General features: G+C 34.2%; 1 protein-coding gene across 1 annotated transcript in view; it reads left to right on the plus strand.

Annotated features, from left to right (window-relative positions):
- The window catches only part of LOC110448981 (ubiquitin-conjugating enzyme E2 E1-like), a 46,131-nt gene extending 23,598 nt beyond the window's left edge, over positions 1 to 22,533 (plus strand). The window contains exons 4-5 of the mRNA XM_021495541.1: positions 16,981 to 17,113; positions 18,692 to 22,533. Coding sequence (XP_021351216.1) covers positions 16,981 to 17,113; positions 18,692 to 18,943 — 385 coding nt within the window. The 3' untranslated portion in view covers positions 18,944 to 22,533. The remainder of the gene's footprint in view (positions 1 to 16,980; positions 17,114 to 18,691) is intronic.
- Positions 22,534 to 22,988: the final 455 nt, after the last annotated feature.

Consider the following 22,988-nt stretch of genomic DNA (forward strand, 5'->3'; position numbering starts at 1 on the left):
AGATCTGTATGATAATGATGTTCAGTTAATTGATGATGACTTGTTTAACCTCTGACTATGATTAATCAATCACAATTTTTCTATGATGCTTCTATAACATGAAAACTGATAAAGTATGAGATTTCGGAACAGACCTAAAAACTGTGTAAATGTACAATTTTACTCATGTTTTACCAAACACTGCAACATATCCGCCTATAGCTACAACCATACACTGCATTCAGACAACACATCCACATATAGTTACAACCATACACTGCATTCAGACAACATATCCACCTATAGCTAAAACTGTACACTGCATTTTGACAACATATCTGCCTATAGCTACAACCATACACTGCATTTAGATGCCATATCTGCCTATAGCTACAACCATACACTGCATTTAGACAACACATCCACCTATAGCTACAACCATACACTGCATTCAGACAACATCCACCTATAACTACAACCATACACTGCATTCAGACAACATATCCGCCTATAGCTACAACCATACACAGCATTTAGACAACACATCCGCCTATAGCTACAACCATACACTGCATTCAGACAACATATCCACCTATAACTACAACCATACACTGCATTCAGACAACACATCCACATATAACTACAACCATAGACTGCATTCAGACAACATATCCACCTATAACTACAACCATACACTGCGTTCAGACAACACATCCGCCTATAGTTACAACCATACACTGCATTCAGACAACATCCACCTATAACTACACCCATACACTGCATTCAGACAACATCCACCTATAACTACAACCCTACACTGCGTTCAGACAACATATCCGCCTATAGCTACAACCATACACAGCATTTAGACAACACACCCGCCTATAGCTACAACCATACACTGCATTCACACAACACATCTGCCTATAGCTACAACCATACACTGCATTTAGACGCCATATCTGCCTATAGCTACAACCATACACTGCATTTAGACAACACATCCGCCTATAGCTACAACCATACACTGCATTCAGACAACACATCCGCCTATAGCTACAACCATACACTGCATTCACACAACACATCTGCCTATAGCTACAACCATACACTGCGTTCAGACAACACATCTGCCTATAGTTACAACCATACACTGCATTCAGACAACATCCACCTATAACTACAACCATACACTGCGTTCAGACAACATATCCGCCTATAGCTACAACCATACACTGCATTTAGACAACATATCCGCCTATAGCTACAACCATACACTGCGTTCAGACAACACATCTGCCTATAGTTACAACCAAACACTGCATTCAGACAACACCGCTGTATATTTCACAACTGCAATAATATTACTATTGGGGGAAACACTATTGCGATAGTTCAATTATTATGGTATACTATCTCCATAGAATTGCAATAGTATTGCATACTTCAGTTACCCAAGTTCTCTCTGTCAATTCATGCAGTCTGCTAGCGTGTTTATCAAACGTTTCCACATATATAAAGTATAGCGTAACAGTTATGCAATTAAAACGCACATACGACTGAGACTAATAACTGATAGTGACTACCGCGCTTCACTCCTTGTCCGAGTGTGTGTTAATGATAACGACTGAATCACAGTACTCGTAATTACATGGTGTGATAATGGAAATCGTAAGTGTAAGTAGTTTTGAAATTATCGATTGTTTAGTATACTATCGATGATTGTTATTGAGTTGATGAAGTTGTCATTGATTAATCAAGCCGAGAGGTGTATACAATCCTAGTCTGTCGATAGTAGGATGTATTGGTGCACCACTACCTATGATAGACAAGATATGCCATGTATTATGGTGTGTTAGTTAACATAGCATGTCCGCTTGTTGCGGGTGGTCGGTACATTGTTTCAAAAATCTGGCCAAAGGTCCCATCTTAAAATAGCTGGAATAAAAGGTAAATGGGTCCTCATGGTTTGGAGGAGATCTTGACTCCTCACTAAACAGACATTCCCAGTGCCTGTAAATGTTATTTTATTGCTTAATAGTTATACTTTACAACAGTGTATACACATAGCATTGCTTAGCCATTGATTTTAACAGCTGTCATATATATTGGGGTAAAGTTATCACATATTAGTCTTCTGGTGTATATCTCAGCTATATATTAGTCTTCTGGTGTATCTCAGCTATATATTAGTCTTCTGGTGTATCTCAGCTATATATTAGTCTTCTGTGGTATCTCAGCTATATATTAGTCTTCTGTGTGTTGACCGGTGCTGACCAGTCTGCCAGTATTACATATATGTATATAATTGTTAGAGCCTTGGCATTAGAAATACTGGTATATGTACACTAATATACTGTAGTTATCACAGTTTATGTCTGTCTGTCTGTCTTTCTGTCTGTCCGTCTGTACACAATTTTGTTTCAGGATATTTTCTCTGAATCCCAATGACTAATCTTCTTGAAATTCGACATGGTGATATATAAATGTAGATATGCAATAAGTTTTTATGGTCATGGTCACTGTTTTTAAAAATAAACCATGACGGTGAGGTTGTGGTAGCAGGGTTCCCTTTATTAGCTGTTATCGGACTGCTGACAGTAGCCAGCACTAGTGCACACGATATTGACAAAAAATTGTGTCAATGTTTAAACTGACTATAAAAAGGGTATTTTCGTTTAATGATTAGGCCAAAATATATACTGCACAAATGCAAGATTTTTTTTTAAAAAAAAAAAGATTTTTTTTTGATTTTTTACAAGACAAGACAATGCAACAGACTTGGTCAGCAATTTATTTTTATTAAGTGTTCCCAAATGAAGAAAAATATGAGGAATATCTGAACAATTTCAATAAAAGTATGGGTATATTTTCCCAAATCATGTAGAAACAGGCTGTTGTAAAATTTAAGTAGAAAAAAACACTGTTTGTGTATTGGTACTTGCGGGTACACTGTAACAGATCTACAAGATCAGTGCAGGTTACATTTGTTGGTTTATGGTTAAACGGTCCAGTGACAACAGTAAGGTTATCCAGGGCCATTACATGGCAATGCAAACTGATAATACATGTAGAAACCCAGAAAAGCCGGTTAAGAAAAGAAATGGTAGTGTACAGGTATAGAGTAGTGTTGGGGCCTCTTACACCAGACCATGGATTCAAATTGACTTGGAAGCCACAGGCGGGATCATGACGGTGCAAGTAGATGAGATAGTAAGGGTACTTGATAATGTATCGAAACACGCTTACACATATTTATTATATATAACTATTACATAAACTATTTCGGGTGATTATTGAATTCTACATATTGAAATAGGAAAAATGTTTACATTCTTTTGTAACTGAATCCCTCGTTATACAACCATTATTTAACTTGTCTCAATATGTTTTTGGTCAATATCACACTTTATTTACCAATTAAAATTCTATAGTTGTATAATTTACAAATGCATGCATGCAGTTCACATGATCAACAATTGTAAATAAGAATACAGTTACTGGTTTCTTCTGATTGAACAACACTTACTATCAGGAAAATATTTCAGCTTTCTTAGCAAGAAACACACATGTCAATATATGGTGCTTAGTAAATCTTCCTTTGCCAGAATATAGGTCTTCTTTCTGAAACTTTGCATATTTTCCTCATGTACTGTAGACAATAGCCAGTGTTTTGATGACTTCCACATATTTTGATCACCTATCGGTGGGATTGTTTACATTAGTTGTACAAGCGAAATTGCAGGTGCATATATAGCTGCCTATACACGGGTAAATCATGGCCACCAAATTTCTAAACAGAAAAACAAAACAAGAACACTGCTTTTAGTACCCCCCTTGTCCCCCTACCAAGTCCCTGGTCCATGGATCTGCTCCTAAATAAATCCACTCCAACCAAGGGCTAGCTATATATATATATGTACATTGCACACCCCTGAATGGCAGTTGTACTTCTAAAATGTGTAAATTACATGTACTTCTAACTCGCAAAATGTACAAATTACATGCCGACAAGTTCCTAACCGTCTCCTCACTTTATTGCCCATCTTCAATAATAAAATGTCACCTCTTTGTTGCGTATTTTGTATGAGCTGTTACGTGTGTATTGTAGCACTAGTTTATGGTTTGTAAACAACCCTTATCTAACTAGATTGTTTAGTTTGGTTTTGTGTCAATATCACACATAAGCCTAGGGTAATATTTCAAGAGGGAGTTAATTCTGGAAGCGTTTTCTATTGATTATAGCCCTTGAATTACCAAAATATTCATTGCACACCAGATGGCGCTGACATCAACAAACTAAATAAATCTGATCGGGGAGTGTGTTTAATGTGGTCACAAACTATCACAACAAGAGGTCATTTCAGTGACCTGTAGTCCCGTCCTCAATAATAGACCTGTAAGTCACTGCGACACACAGATACATTATGATTAATTAACCAGAGCTATTTTTAAGGTATTATTTATTCATCAGGAAATTAAATCCTTTGCAAAATATTGGCTAATGATCTGTTTTAATTCATAACCATATTTTCAGTATTTTTTTCTTTTTTCTTGACTAGGTGTTTTCTGTTGTTTATATTGTTAAATTTCTTCTAGTATTTGTAAGACTTGACAATACATTTGTTTGAGTGGTTCTGTGTCAGCTTCACTACAGAGGGGTTTGGTCATCCAGCAGATGATTCTACTATTTGTAAGACTTAACAATACATTTGTTTGAGTCGTTCTGTGTCAGCTTCACTACATAGTGGTTTGGTCATCCAGCAGATGATTCGACTATTTGTAAGACTTGACAATACATTTGTTTGAGGGGCTCTGTGTCAGATTCACTACAGAGGGGTTTGGTCATCCAGCAGATGTTTCTACTACTTGTAAGACTTGACAATACATTTGTTTGAGTGGTGCTGTGTCAGCTTCACTACAGAGGGGTTTGGTCATCCAGCAGATGATTCTCCTATTTGTAAGACTTGACAATACATTTGTTTGAGTCGTTCTGTGTCAGCTTCACTACAGAGTGGTTTGGTCATCCAGCAGATGATTCCAATATTTGTAAGACTTAACAGCCGCGATGGTTGAGTGGTTAAGGCGCCTGACATTCTGCTACAGCGAGCCCTCCACCACTGGGTCGCGGGTTCAAGGCTTACGTGGGGCAGTCGCCAGGTACTGGCCTTATAGCCCAGTGGGGTTTTTCCGGGAACTCCAGCTCTCCTCCACCACCAAAACCTGGCATGTCCTTAAATGACCATGGCTGTTAATAGGACGTAACACACATAGCAGTGTTTCTGTTACCAGACAGAAATATGGGGTATTTACACTAACAATTCAGGTTTATAAGTGTAGCTATTTTATATATAGCTGGGCATCATTTTCTTGCTTATTTTTAATTTTTCGACAAAAGGTAGGTGTCACTACACTGGTTTTTTTCTGGTATTTGATGAGTTAAACATTTTTTTTCCAAACTTTATATAGTAATCGTCATTTGATACTGATATGCTATTAACACAGAAAACTTGTAATGCTTAAACTCTGTCACCAGTGTAGCAAGGAGGTATAGATGTTTTCATTGAATCTAAAATGTAACTTAATCTGTAAATAAACTATTCAGTAAGGGGGAAAAAATACTCTCACAATGGTAGTTCATCACGGACAACCCAAACTTGATCATGTATGACTGTAATTTAAGCTGACAAAAGATAGCTTCTGAAAAATACTTCCTTTTCTACGGATATGAACATTTAATAAAACCTTTTTGTCAAAAAAAGGTGTTTGGCTTTAAACGTCAAGTGGTTTCAGCTTTACTCAGACCATTCTTCCTCAAACAGCATACCTGATATTTAGACACTTGCAGTTTTATGTCTGACAGGCAATTTGCTAGTCAGACTTGACAAAAATAACACAAGATGTTCAGCCTGATATTTTTGTACCTTCATCACTGTGAAATAAAAAATTCCTGATTGTTAATGAGAAACAAACTATAATATGTCACCATTAAGTAACCTTAGCATCTTTGTCGGATGATTCATAAAAGGTGCAACTTTTAATATGTAAATAGTTGAAAAATGATACAAGACTTTCTCTACTGTGAAAATATGATACGGTCGACTCAAACATGACCCAGATTCATTTGTCAAAGTATTGAATGTTATTTTGCCGAAGATTTTGAAACATTTTGACAGTTTTGAACATGCATGGTAGTTTCCTCAATGAAACTCACCATACCTGCTTTGGTGAAGTAATTTTGGATGAAGAAGTTGGTATAAATGCTTGTTTTACTAAATATGTTATAACGATAAGGAAAGATTAGTATGTACATGTATATATACACTAGGCAAAGGTTTTCTGTAAACTCTAGATCATTCCAATGAGAGGGTGGCCGCGGTGGCCAAGTGGTTAAGGCATCTGACATTCTGCTACCACTAGCACTCCAACACTGGGTCGCGGGTTTGAGACCAAAGTGGGGCAATCACCAAGTACTGGCCGTTGGTCAGTTGTTTTTCTCTGGGTACTCTGACTTTCCTCCTAAACCTGGCACGTCCTTAAATTACCATAGCTGTTAATAGAACGTTGCAGACAAACAAACCAAATAAAATGAGAGACAGTTAAGTTGGTAGATTGCACTGGGAGCCAACTGATTTGACATTAAACGTAAAGACACGACTATTCCAAGTCTTAACACATATCTCGGCATTTGATATGAATAGGTGCAGCAGTGTTAGCTTACACACTGTACAAGAGATGATCAGAGCTCAACTCATTCACCCCAAAATGTTTAAACTGGATTTGCCCAGTCTTTAGAGGACTATAAGGAAATTCCAGTCTATTATAGTATACTTTGTTAAGCTATCAATACTTACAGTGCCGTAGTGGACTGACTTATCATCATCATCAGCTGTTTTTTGGTTCAGTGGGTATAAGTTTGCTGGCCTTGTGAAGGGATCTACTAATGGCTGTCTGTAATTCTAATTAATCAACTTTGATTAAACTTGTATAAAAGACGCCATAAACAGGAAGTCCAGAAAGTGGGTGGGTGGGGTGGAGGCTTTTAAAAGAACTTTCCTCTTATAATTTATACAGGTTAAGTTCACAATGAAATCACTACAATGGGAAACAGTAAAAATAGTCTCCAAATCTTAGCACAGGTGGTCTCTTTAACTGTCATTAAATCATAGGTTTTACTGTAAATATGAAGTAATACCAGTTTGTTGACATATATTATTGTTAAATCTACTCGGCAATAACATTTTATTTTACGATACCAAATTAATGAAAAGGAGGATTTACAAGGAGGAAAAAATATTTTTATTACATATATTTTACTGCTGACTAAATGATAATTGAGAAAACGCAGGATAAAAAATCTTTCATAAAGCCATGGGATGGATTTGATTAAGTGTTGTTCATGCGTGTCACAGCAGAGAATTTCTGCCACAATGGATACCTTACTTCACCTTCACCGTTTATACAGGTGAGTGTATAGCCTTGCTCTGCATTGTACCCGACAAGCTGACAATGTAAACAGCAAACACACACATACAATGGGCATTTAACTATTGCCTGGTTAAAAAAGCAACACATATCAGATTTCGGTGAGATTAGAGACAAAGATTTACGCGTGTATTTTCATGTATATTTAACTATATATAGCCGCATACATGGTTTATCAATCAATTACAATAGTGTAAATTCCTGCATTGACTTATAATGGGGCCACAACCTTCCTATTCTGTTTGCATGTGTATTGCAGGTCTATATACAGAGGTGCTTCTGAATAATGAGATCCACAGAAATATTGGGGAGAAAAAACCCCACTTTAATGGTGCTTAAAGTGACTAATTTTCCTACAATAATCCAGAATTTCTGGGTACCTGAGATTTTACTATTTGATTTTCTCAATTTGATGTGACCGGTGTTTGTTTATGCTGTACCTGAGGTTTGTCTGTGATATATATATATTTATCTATGCTGTACCCGAGGTTTGTCTGTGGTATCGCACAAGTTTATCTATGCTTTACCCGAGGTTTGTCTGTGGTATCACACAGGTTTGTGTATGTTTTACCTGAGGTTTGTCTGGTATCACACAAGTTTATCTATGCTGTACATGAGGTTTGTCTGTGGTATCACACAAGTTTATCTATGCTTTACCGAGGTTTGTCTGTGGTATCACACAAGTTTATCTATGCTTTACCTGAGGTTTGTCTGTGGTATCACACAAGTTTATCTATGCTTTACGGAGGTTTGTCTGTGTTAAGGCATAAATTTATGTATGCTTTACCTGAGGTTTATCTATGCTTTACTTCAGGTTTTCAGTATACGTATCACTCAGGTTTATCTGTGCTTTACCTCAGGTTTTCAGTATACGTATCACTCAGGTTTATCTTTGGTATGACAGAGTCAAAGTACACATTCCCCATGATATCCTCTCCCAATTCCATGGCATTTGTTCCCAGTTTAAGGGTACGATCCCCTGTGCCTTATAAAATGTAACTCAGGTTACATTGACAGTTTAATGGATTAGATGCTAGCTATTTTTTCTTGTTATCCCACAGGGCTAGTTGAATAGATCATATTGCTAGTCTTACACCATTCAAACTGGTTAGAGAATTCCTGAAGGTATAACATCCCTGGCATGAAAGAGAACTGATTTTAAGTGACAGAAAAACTTCTTTGTAAAAGAATTACGGTGACATCCTAGGAAATGTTGCCTGTATATGCATCATATCCGTCTATTACGCGGCTTTTGAAAGAAATATTCTGATTTTACAAATCTATAATCGCCTAAATGCAATTGTGATAATATTGTTTTTTCAACAAGTCTGAATATTCCAAAAAGAGTTGAGATGCAAAAGCAAAGTTCTAGAGAGTATAAATACTGTTATTGTACTACGTATATATATATATACTGTTATTGTACTACGTATATATATATATACTGTTATTGTACTACGTATATATATAAACTGTTATTGTACTATGTATATATATATATACTGTTATTGTACTACGTATATATATATAAATACTGTTATTGTACTACGTTTATATATAAACTGTTATTGTACTATGTATATATATATATACTGTTATTGTACTACGTATATATATATATACTGTTATTGTACTACGTATATATATATATACTGTTATTGTACTACGTATATATATAAACTGTTATTGTACTATGTATATATATATATACTGTTATTGTACTACGTATATATATATAAATACTGTTATTGTACTACGTTTATATATATATATACTGTTATTGTACTACGTATATATATATATATACTGTTATTGTACTACGTATATATATATATATACTGTTATTGTACTACGTATATATATATATATACTGTTATTGTACTACGTATATATATATATATACTGTTATTGTACTACGTATATATATATATATACTGTTATTGTACTACGTATATATATATATATACTGTTATTGTACTACGTATATATATATATATACTGTTATTGTACTACGTATATATATATATATACTGTTATTGTACTACGTATATATATATATATACTGTTATTGTACTACGTATATATATATATATACTGTTATTGTACTACGTATATATATATATATACTGTTATTGTACTACGTATATATATATATATACTGTTATTGTACTACGTATATATATATATATACTGTTATTGTACTACGTATATATATATATATACTGTTATTGTACTACGTATATATATATATATACTGTTATTGTACTACGTATATATATATATATACTGTTATTGTACTACGTATATATATATATATACTGTTATTGTACTACGTATATATATATATATACTGTTATTGTACTACGTATATATATATATATACTGTTATTGTACTACGTATATATATATATATACTGTTATTGTACTACGTATATATATATATATACTGTTATTGTACTACGTATATATATATATATACTGTTATTGTACTACGTATATATATATATATACTGTTATTGTACTACGTATATATATATATATACTGTTATTGTACTACGTATATATATATATATACTGTTATTGTACTACGTATATATATATATATACTGTTATTGTACTACGTATATATATATATATACTGTTATTGTACTACGTATATATATATATATACTGTTATTGTACTACGTATATATATATATATACTGTTATTGTACTACGTATATATATATATATACTGTTATTGTACTACGTATATATATATATATACTGTTATTGTACTACGTATATATATATATATACTGTTATTGTACTACGTATATATATATATATACTGTTATTGTACTACGTATATATATATATATACTGTTATTGTACTACGTATATATATATATATACTGTTATTGTACTACGTATATATATATATATACTGTTATTGTACTACGTATATATATATATATACTGTTATTGTACTACGTATATATATATATATACTGTTATTGTACTACGTATATATATATATATACTGTTATTGTACTACGTATATATATATATATACTGTTATTGTACTACGTATATATATATATATACTGTTATTGTACTACGTATATATATATATATACTGTTATTGTACTACGTATATATATATATATACTGTTATTGTACTACGTATATATATATATATACTGTTATTGTACTACGTATATATATATATATACTGTTATTGTACTACGTATATATATATATATACTGTTATTGTACTACGTATATATATATATATACTGTTATTGTACTACGTATATATATATATATACTGTTATTGTACTACGTATATATATATATATACTGTTATTGTACTACGTATATATATATATATACTGTTATTGTACTACGTATATATATATATATACTGTTATTGTACTACGTATATATATATATATACTGTTATTGTACTACGTATATATATATATATACTGTTATTGTACTACGTATATATATATATATACTGTTATTGTACTACGTATATATATATATATACTGTTATTGTACTACGTATATATATATATATACTGTTATTGTACTACGTATATATATATATATACTGTTATTGTACTACGTATATATATATATATACTGTTATTGTACTACGTATATATATATATATACTGTTATTGTACTACGTATATATATATATATACTGTTATTGTACTACGTATATATATATATATACTGTTATTGTACTACGTATATATATATATATACTGTTATTGTACTACGTATATATATATATATACTGTTATTGTACTACGTATATATATATATATACTGTTATTGTACTACGTATATATATATATACTGTTATTGTACTACGTATATATATATAAACTGTTATTGTACTACGTATATATATATATACTGTTATTGTACTACGTATATATATATATATACTGTTATTGTACTATGTATATATATATACTGTTATTGTTCTACGGTATATATATATACTGTAATTGTACTACCTATATATATATATACTGTTATTGTACTACGTATATATATATATACTGTAATTGTACTACGTATATATATACACTGTTATTGTACTACGTATATATATATATACTGTTATTGTACTACGTATATATATATATACTGTTATTGTTGAAAATATAATGAACATCAATTGCACGCATTAAGACATTCATAAACTTGATGCTTGCTTCAATTTCCCACATACTTCCGGGCCAATTGAAGGTAAAGATAGCTCATTCCAGGATCAATAATAAATAAAACCGTGTGAGTGGAGTCTGTTCTGTAGCTAGAGTATGCTCTTGTAGCTGGGAATAAAAAAAAATGTTATAGAATTTGTACCGCAAAAGCTTGTTATATATACACCTGCTCATGTATACGTGTACCTATCACTGTCACAGGTTAACCTTAGTACCTAATTACAGGTAGATATAGTTTCAACATACCTGTTTGTCGGTGATCTATCATTTAATTAGTTCTAAAAATGTACTCAAGGCAATTTGTTAATAATATACATAATACCATAGTCTACCTAATGTAAACATTCTGCGAGTATGTTTGAACTTAAGTAGATCTAGAGTACACATTATTTTTATGGTGCACCGATATGAAAATTCCGGCCCGAAATGATACTTAAAAAAGCCCTGGTAAAATATACATGTAGATCAGATGATCTGTATGAAGAGTCAACAATGCTTTTGTAATAATCTTGGCTATACAAAGGTTAGTGATATACAGTGGTTGTACATTTCATTTCATTGATATTAGCTATAGGCCTATACATGTTTTGTCTATATTTTATGACTGATGTTGAATGAAGGTATTGATAATCTGTCATGTTGTTGTAGCTGATAAATAGGATGTTGGTGAACTGCAGGAGTTTAAAGAGGCTGACACTATACAGAGGTTGACAATATACAGAGGTTGACACTATACAGAGGTTGACAATATACAGATGTTGACAGTATACAGAGGTTGACAATATACAGAGGTTAACGGTATACAGAGGTTGACAATATACAGAGGTTGGCAGTATACAGGTTGACAGTATACAGAGGCTGACAGTATACAGAGGTTGACAGTATACATAGGTTGACAGTATACAGAAGCTGACAGTATACAGAGGTTGATGGTATACAGAGGTGGTTAATCAATACATACAACGTAACTAGACTCACTGAGTGCTGGTTGGGATTTTGTGGTGATGAATGTCGGTGTACAGAGGTCAACAACATACAGAGGTGGTCTGAATGAATACTTAAAATTTAACTAAACTATCAGTGAGTGAGGGTTGTGATTCTTCAGTGATGAATGTCGGTGTACAGAGGCTGACAGTATATAGAGGTTGATGGTATACAGAAGTCAACATATACTTGGGTTGACAGTATACAAAGGCCAACATTTTTCATAGGTTAATGGTCTACAGAGGCTGACAGTATACAGAGGTTCATGTTATACAGAGGATGACTAGACAGAGACTGACAATTTACTGAGGTTGATGGTATACAGAGGCTGACAGTGTACAGAGGTTGGTGATACAACATACAAAGTTGACAGTGTACAGAGGTTGACAGTATACAGAGGCTGACAATATACAGATGTTGATGGTATACAGAGGCTGACAGTGTATAGAGGCTTGCAGTATACTGAGGCTCACAATATACTGATGCATACAGTATACAGAGGTTGATTGTATATAGACTGACAGTATACAGAGGTTGATGTTGTACAGAGGTTATGTGTATCAATGTTAATATAAGTCTTACAAATGTATCCCTGTATGTATGCCAGGCAATAGGTGGCGTTACTGATGAACGGTTGTGATGCTGTAGTGATAGTCGGTCACAACACAGACAGGAACTTGTCTATCGGTCATTATCTGATAAAGCCAGATTGTTGTCATACATAACAGTCAATTACCTCCACATTTACTCCTCGCCATTGTCATGTCTTTTGCATTGATTCTACAAGTGTGTGATGGTTCGTGCTACATGCTCCGGAGACCATGCAGTGACCCTGAGCCATTATGTACTAATATGTACCTACTGAAGGACTGCTAGATATCCGATACGCCAGGCTCCCAAATGTACAGTCAACCCTATTATCTGTTTTATTGATCATTTTATTACAATTGTCATTTCAATTAATGCAATTAAATATCAAATGTCTTACTTTTCTGCACTACCCATGCTTTTAATGTTAATCAAAATGTCTTTAACCAATTGCTGTGTTGATGTTTCTTGCAGCTGTTGCTTTAACGTGGGTGGTCTTTTAAAAAAGAGTTGTTTAATATATATACAGACATCGTCAATTTAAGAGTTAAGTATTAATACAAATGTGACCAGTATTCTTAGGTAGTTTTGAACAGAAAGATTTTCGTAGACACAAGCTTCATAAAGAAAATGTGGTCATGGTCTTTTCATTTATATAAATGTAAGCTTTATAAAGCTTACATTTATGTTACCAGAAGGTACAAATGGTATTTCTGTACAAGAGTTTGTTATGCAGAGGATGCTTCTGTAGAAACATAGGGTGTCAGTTACAGGGAGGTGTAAAAAAGATGTTATATAAAGGTGTCGGTTACAGGGAGGTGTTAAAAAAGATGTTATATAAAGGTGTCGGTTACAGGGAGGTGTAAAAAAGATGTTATATAAAGGTGTCAGTTACAGGGTGTTGTAAAAAAGATGTTATATAAAGGTGTCAGTTACAGGGTGGTGTAAAAAAGATGTTATATAAAGGTGTCAGTTACAGGGTGGTGTAAAAAAGATGTTATATAAAGGTGTCAGTTACAGGGAGGTGTTAAAAAAATGTTATATAAAGGTGTCAGTTACAGGGTGGTGTAAAAAAAGATGTTATATAAAGGTGTCAGTTACAGGGAGATGTTAAAAAAATGTTTTATAAAGGTGTCAGTTACAGGGTGGTGTAAAAAAGATGTTATATAAAGGTGTCAGTTACAGGGTGGTGTAAAAAAGATGTTATATAAAGGTATCAGTTACAGGGAGGTGTTAAAAAGACGTGCAAGGGCTTTACATTCAAGTATTCACTATACAAAATTATATATACATATTGTATATAACTCATTTCAGTGGGTGTAGGTTTATATTATTGATGAAAGAAACATGAAATCTTGGAAAAATATTTTATCCTGAAAAAACAATATCAGACTGCAATATCAACAAAATTCCGATATTTTCATACAAAAAAATTCTCTTGAAAGAAACAATAATATTGATAATAAAAAGAATCTGATCCTTTCTAGTTCAAATGATTGTGACATTTGGCTGAATTATTTAATCCTTCTTAACTTGAGCAAAGTATAGGTTAGTTGTAATAGGATTAAAATCACAAGGTGATGGAAGGGAGGTAACTGGAAATTATTAGTATTTAACAACCAATATCCATTTTAATGATTTGTTTAGAACCTTTTGTCATGGGGTCACGGTGGCCAAGTGGTTAAGACGTCTGACATTCTGCTACCACTAGCCCTCCACCACTGGGTCGCGGGCTTGAGGCCGATGTGGGGCAGTCGCCAGGTACTGGCCATAGGTCTGTGGTTTTTCTCGGGGAACCCGGCTTTCCTCCATCACTAAAACCTGGCACGTCCTTAAATGACCATAGCTGTTAATAGGACGTAAAACACAAACAAACCAAACCTTTTGTCAGAAGAAGAATCAAACTATACGATAGTCAGTGTCCATCCACCCTTAGAATCATGATCAGTGGCAGAGTTCAAGTTTTAAGTACGGAAAGAAAACTGATGTATATATCTAGTGATGTGTTGTTTCTTCACAAATACGATCATGGAGTATCAGAATGTCAAGAATCAAATAATCATGACCTTGGGCGAAGAGCTTGTAACCTTGGGCTCAGCCACAAGCTTCCTCAAGTTGTTTGTTTCATCTGACAAGAACATATTCTTCCTCTGTGATTGTAATTCAAGCAAATTGATGTTTCATCGCTGAGAAAGTTTTTAGAATCTTGAGAATAATCAATAAAATTCATACAGTCTTGGGGATTGCTGTGGTAGTGTGTGAGAGCTGACAGATGTAGAGAGCTAACGGGAGACAGTGTTACCGTGGCGATGGACTGAATAGTTTACAGACTGATACTTCTAGTGGAGGAGGCATCTCTTTCTGTCCCCCTTGTTTCAGACCGTTCGATGTGCTGCCTTCCCCCTTTCACCGATATTCATAATATTCTGTTTTATGTATTATTCATTGAAAGTGTCTTAATATATTGAATGTGGTAATGTTGGTATAGTGAAAATTGAAGATGGTTGCATTTTCAGATTTAAAAGAAAATAGAATATTTCCACTTAAATAAAAAAAAATGTTGAATGATTGACAAGTCAAAACAAAATATTTTGAATATAAACTTTAAATATGTAAAAAAAAAAAAAAATGATACACATACATCAGTACCTGGTGACTTGATGTTGTAACTAGACAAATACAAGTACATGTATATGTAAAATAAATGTTGTTCACCTGACTCGACTGTTTGGCGCATTAACTTGTCATATGGCTGACCTCCTATTTGATGTAAAATTTCGCTTTGTGAAGGCAGACATTGTGATTAATGTATACCGAGAAATTTTCGCTGCAGTGTAATTTTCGCCTGTCGTAATGGTGGCAATTTATCATTAAAGCGAACATTACTAAACAACATATATAATATACATAGTAATTATGATTAAATGTGAAGGCATAATTTACAGTAAGCGAGGATGATTACACTGAACACTTAAATCCGTGTACTTTGCTGGTAAATACTAATACTCGCATATATATTTGGTAATATATAACGAAAAAAAAGTTCTAATTTGTTAACATTTCATATGATTTACACAACCTTCACTGTCCAAGCAAAGTTTACAGTTTTTATCACAGCAGAGCTCAACTTAAATAAAAACTTTATGAAATAGTTTCAAAGATCTTAATTGAAATGAAAAACATATTTAGGATCCCTGTATCACTGCCAAAAATTGTATCTATGTATTAATAAACCCATACTTTTCAGAAATGTTTAATGGAAAAAAAATACCGATGAAATAAAAAAAATGAAAAATCAAAGACAGTGTTCGGAAAGTAAAAAAGCAGCATGCATGGTGAGACAGGTACTGGGATTTGAACCCTAGACCTCCTATCACAGTACAGACGCTCTAACCAACTGACCTATATACCTGATCAGCGACTATTTCTCAACCCAGTCACACTGCAGCAATATCCAAAACAAAATTAAGGGGAGGTCACTCCACATGTATAAAGCTACAGGGCAATTTTAAAATGTTTTGTCAGTAGTGGGAAAGGGATCCTCAACGATCCTTTTAAAATTATATTTCCAGGTGAGATGTTAAGACATTGTTGCCCATGTCACCATATTGTTGGTACCTAAGTGACCTACTCTAGGATGGATCACTAGAGATATTTACATTTATTTACATATTTATCTGTGGCACTAATCAATACTACTGACTTGCTGTATTTCCAGTGCCGGCCCTAAAGGAGACAATATGTACGAGTGGGTATCCACGATACTCGGACCTCCTGGCTCTGTATACGAGGGTGGCGTTTTCTTCCTGGACATCCATTTTGCATCTGACTATCCATTTAAACCTCCGAAGGTAAGTTACAGGTCATTTTACCAAAACAGAAATGTCTCGAGTCATGTCGAACAAACCTCTGTTTCTAACAGTTGTGTAGAGCTAGAAACTCTATACCTTTGTTTTGTAAAAGTGAAAATTTTCACATTTTTCATGTCAATTAGATTAGGACAAAAATGTTAACTTTCAAATATCTCCATAGATGTATTGCAAACGTAAAAATAATCCCATACCACTACCAGATTAAAGCGTCAAAACGGGAAAATTTCCACATGTGAGAATTTCTATTTTACAGTATTTAAAGGCTGCAGAGAACAGTTGGTAGTTGATCGGCCTATTGACCACAGCATATCATAGGTTTGATTCTACAGCTAATTAGATATGGTATTGTCTTTCAGCAGTACTTTACCCGTGCTGCTTAACTCTGCCTATCTAGAAAGGAATATAAATGTAATGAAGTCTGCATTGGGTATTACAGTTTCTGTGTTGTAGTATTCAAGTGGTATAGCCTCATACATCAGAACAAGCTAACAAAAAATTATATGTAATGAATAAAATTAAGATTACTATTTTGTATATCTTCACTAAGATTCCTCATTTTGGAAAAATGTAAAATACCAATTTTTTTACTTTATACACTACAAATGTACGTATTAAACGTGTAGAAACATTTTAAGGTCCAACTAGTCCGTCTTGAAATATTGAGACATGTTTAATACGTACATTAATTGTGAATGAAGAAAAACCTTGATCTATAATATTATTTTGTATGCTGATTTTCCCTGTGATACAGTATGGTATAATAGGACATTGTCGTGTTCCCTGTGATACATACAGTACGGTATAATAGGAAATGTTCGTGTTCCCTGTGATACATACAGTACGGTATAATAGGAAATTGTCGTGTTCCCTGTGATACAGTACGGTACAATAGGAAATTGACGTGTTCCCTGTGATACAGTACGGTATAATAGGAAATTGTCGTGTTCCCTGTGATACAGTACCGTATAATAGGAAATTTTCGTGTTCCCTGTGATACAGTATGGTACAATAGGAAATTGTCGTGTTCCCTGTGATACAGTACGGTATAATAGGAAATTTTCGTGTTCCCTGTGATACAGTACGGTACAATAGGAAATTGTTGTGTTCCCTGTGATACAGTACGGTATAATAGGAAATTTTCGTGTCCCCTGTGATACAGTACGGTACAATAGGAAATTGTCGTGTTCCCTGTGATACAGTACGGTATAATAGGTTTATTTTTCAGATTTTCACCCTTCATAACGTGGGTGAATAAATCATAACAGCGCACATAACAAAAATCGTAATCAAAGGTGAAGGAGAAAACTAAAACTAGATTAATATAAATTATTCTGGCGAATGGCGAAAGTTTGACGGGCGATCATTTTCTAGTATACAGTATGTTACTTGGCAAAGAAATTTGTATCTTACGGGAACATTCATAACCTGACCTGTTATGTTTTACAATGTATTCATTTCTTAGATCCTCAGGAGTTCTTATAAACCTCTTTTACTGTACGTACTGTGATCTCTTGCCACGTGCACTGATAAATGCTATGACCTTTGATCTGTTTACAGGTGATGTTCCGGACAAGGATCTACCACTGTAATATCAACAGTCAGGGTGTCATCTGTTTGGATATCCTCAAGGACAACTGGAGTCCAGCACTGACCATCAGTAAGGTCCTTCTATCCATTTGCTCTCTACTGACCGACTGTAACCCCTCAGACCCCCTGGTGGGCAGCATTGCCACACAGTATGTCCAGAATCGGCCGGAACATGACCGAGTTGCACGGCTTTGGACAAAGCGGTTCGCCACTGGATTATAAGGGCAACTGTTTATAGGGTATTAATGTATATTACCTATGGTGACTGTCGGAGACTTTTTCATTCCCATCGTCATGGTGATGTCGAACATTAAGGGAGTATCAAGCACCGACATCAAAAACATTACCAAAGGTTTTTTAAAGGGAGATTACCCTTTTTCAAAGTCTCGTGATGGATGGAGTTGTTTATTTTTTTCATAAAGGACTTGGAACATGATCTTCTGAAAATGATGCAGCCTGTTTGCAGAAGAGTGAACACTTTGACTTCAGGAGAGAGAATACAAGACAACTTCGTGCGGGAATCAAACCAAATGGCTTTGATAAACCCATCTTCACCATTCAAGAATGATCATATATGATGTACATTTTAAGTGATTTTAAGTTTTTAAATTCATGGTACCGTATAATTTGCGGATATGCTGTTAAAATGTCCACGTGTTGCTACAGTGGTCTCCCTTACTTGTGGAAAAGACTTCGTAGGAAGTTCCGTGTTAGTTGGACTGTGATTATCATCCCATTTCTAGAGACTTTATCGAAAGACCTGGAAATAATGGGACGTTTCTGCCACAACTCTATAAATAACACTTTGGAATGGAAGAACTCGCAGTGAAAGATTTATTTATAGTCATTTAGAATTCTATGAATAGAACGCAAGAGTTGTTAAATTTTCAGTCTGAATTTCATTTGAGAATTTAATAGTTGAATGGGTTACATAAAAAAACGATGAATATTACTTTTGGAATTGTCACAAATTTAAATCAAAATAATCTCAAAGCAGTATTCTGGAAATTTTACAACGATGTTTTTATTTTTAGAAATTTGTTTGCAGAATTGATTGACTTGCCCATGTGACTTTGGCGGGCAAGCTTAGGGGAAGACAGATGGTGCTTAGTGAAGAATTTTGTCCACTCTCATTAGCAATGGACAAATGTGTGCTACAGTACAAAGTTGGTGTGTTGAATTTTCATCACACTCAAGTCGTGTTTCAAAAAGAATGGACACAATATAAGTAATTTTTGCATGTTTGTATGATAAAATTGAACAAATAGACTATTAATGAAGTACAGTTTTGTACATGTGTGTATGTGTGGAAGTTCCAAACGTGTTATGGTTTTGTGTATAAGTGTGGGTTGTACTGGTGACTTATAAATCTTGAAATTTCCTATTCCTATATTTTATGTAAAAAAAAATGTTCAAAATTATTCAAGGTTCATTCAAAACTAGCAATTATTTGAAGGATTAGTATAAATGGGGTAAGATTGTACAAAGCTTTTACAGATTCAGCGAAATTATTTGTACAAAACATTTTTTTAAAAATAAAGTTATAGCACATATTTATTGTAAAATTGAAGAAAACCCCTCCAGATTTTCCATAATGATTAAGTACAGAACAAACTTACTGGCAATTAATTTGACAATTCAGCTCTGCTGTGTGATCTTGAGTTGGCTATTGTGTCGGGGTGAAATCTACCAAACTAGAACACCTACAGCTGGTGGCTGACTCTCCACAACATATCACAAAGGGAAAGTAAAATCCTGTCAGGGGAAGGGAGATCACTCTTGGAATACCTATGACAAGTTACATGTAGAAAGTTGGTTTAATGGTTTATAGTCTACACTAGATGGGACAAAGTCCGTGTTCGGTCGACTTGAGAGGGTAAGCACCAGCTTACCGGGCCTTCTGAATTTAAATTCCTGCCCATCCAGGTCACGCTCTAAGGACGGACAGATCCTTAGATGCGGATAGGCTGTCACAGCTACTGCGATCACACGTACAGGAACGTATCCTTTCTGTAGTCCTCCCTGCCCTCCTAAAAACCGCCAAGAGAATGACATTATATAGGTAAAGGGTGTCAGTAAACTTGTCACAAAGGGAGATAACCAAAAGAGTACTAGCAACAAAGGGAGATAACAAAAAGAGTACTAGCAACAAAGGGAGATAACCAAAAGAGTACTAGCAACGAAGAGAGATGACCAAATGATGTTTCATTGATTGAAAATGAATTTGTCAAACACGTATCAACCAGACGACATCAATTTATACAAAATCATTTATCAACACTACTGAAGTATCAATAAAATTATCTCGAGGGACTAAGCATGTATCGTGTAACTTCATGTATTAGTTAACATTAGTCCACCGTTGTCAACCACCACACCCCACCATACTACACCCACACTGATCTAAACACTAGGCAAATACTGCAAAGCTTGAATAACTCTGGACATAATTAAAGGGAAAATGTGTGACTAAGAAGTTGCAGATTTAAATATCGCCAGTGTGTGACAGGTGTTAGATACACATGTGTCCCTGTATGTGTGTCTCGGTACAAACACCTGTGAGTGGTCGATTTGTGCATGTTGTAAGCTGTGTACATGGGACGGCTGTCTACCTGTATGTTGACGAAAGGTAGACCTATATGAAATTCATATTGTACATTCTCACATTATTAAGTTATGTTTATGAGCAAATGAATGAACCTCTGCATAATGTTTTGGATCTTATAGTTGAATCTTGCTAGTCCGGAGACTTTGGAGTCAGATTGTTTTTGATTTTTTTTTGATAGCGTATTCCACTATAAGGATTGCTAAACTGACTATGCTTATAAATACAGTATTTGACATAATTAGCATCCCTTCCTTTAATAGTGGCCCTTGTTCTCACCTTGGCATTCCATCCTATTATCATATTAAATCAAATAACTTGAAAAAATACCAATCTGTTGGTTCTACAATTCTCATTTCCAAAACTGCTCATGTTGTATCAGAGTTCATGGGTGCTTTGTACTTTGATTAAGGTAACAACAGCATTACCATGACTTACCAAACACCTGTCTTGATTAATGAGGTAGATAATTTGTCAGAAACCCATAATTTACATTGATTGAATTTGCCGAATATATTTCAGTAGTAACTGTTCAATAAGAAAAAAAGAACAAGTCTTATCTGAAATTTCAGGTAACTGAAAAAGATGTTTAGTAAATAAATTGGAGTCCTCATGAATTCTGAATTTTATTTTGATACAAAAATTTGAAGAAAGATATTCAAAACTGATTTTGAATTTGAAACTTGTGTTTGATCTTCATGGTGATTTCTTGATGATCAATCAGTAGAAAGTTGTTGTAACCTTGAGCCTGATATGTTATCACCAGTGGCCATATTGGATTTTGTGAAAAGTCCCATTGTTCGAACTGTCTAATCATGCCTATGATATGAATTGTCCATGCAATATGAATTGTCCATGCCAGTTCTATTTAGACTTGAATCTAAAAAAAATCACTATGGTCATCAGTGGGAGCAGGCGGTACATCAATGCCCATGGAATTCTTGTTATAATTTGTTGTCATTCTATTTGAATGAAGATATAAATGGCCTCAAAATAGTTAGCTTCAATACTTTTTATTTTGTTTTCTCTTGCCTGATGAATGTTCAAAGATTGAAAGAGTTGTTTCTCTTTGAACATTGTTTTTCTCTTCGTAATCTGTTTTCTCTCTGTTATGCTTTAGACGGCACGGCTTTGTGTTGTATCTTTGAGCAAGATACTTTACTCTGCTTGTTCCAGTCTACTCAGCTGTAAATGAGTATGTGGTTGGGAAGTGCCAGAATTGTTGAATGCTAGCTGTTAGCGCCGAAATGGCAGCACCGGCTGTATGCTCCAGCCCAGGGAGTTGAGAAAGATGTTGGCTGGTTGCAAAGGCCCTATAACCACGAATAATAATATGTGATCTGCATGGAGACGACCTACGAAGTAGGTTGTGATAAAGCGGTATATAAGAACCTCAAATTATTACTGTTATTAATATTTCTGCCAAACGTGTGAATTGTTGTGTAGTGTTGAAATATTGTCAGTGAAAATGAAAGTGAAATGACAATCATATTTATACCAACAGGAAAAATGGAATAAACAACGATTTGATTGTGTACTTCATGCTTTTAATAGACCAGTTTAGAATGTTAATTGCAATTTCAAAGGCATTGCAAATATGTTTCCTTCTAAATTTACAAATTATGGACTTGGATAAAAAAAAAAACCAGTTGCAAAATGTTG

Source organism: Mizuhopecten yessoensis, unplaced genomic scaffold (genome assembly GCF_002113885.1).
Source record: "Mizuhopecten yessoensis strain PY_sf001 unplaced genomic scaffold, ASM211388v2 scaffold4411, whole genome shotgun sequence".
In the NCBI taxonomy this organism is placed as follows: domain Eukaryota; kingdom Metazoa; phylum Mollusca; class Bivalvia; order Pectinida; family Pectinidae; genus Mizuhopecten; species Mizuhopecten yessoensis.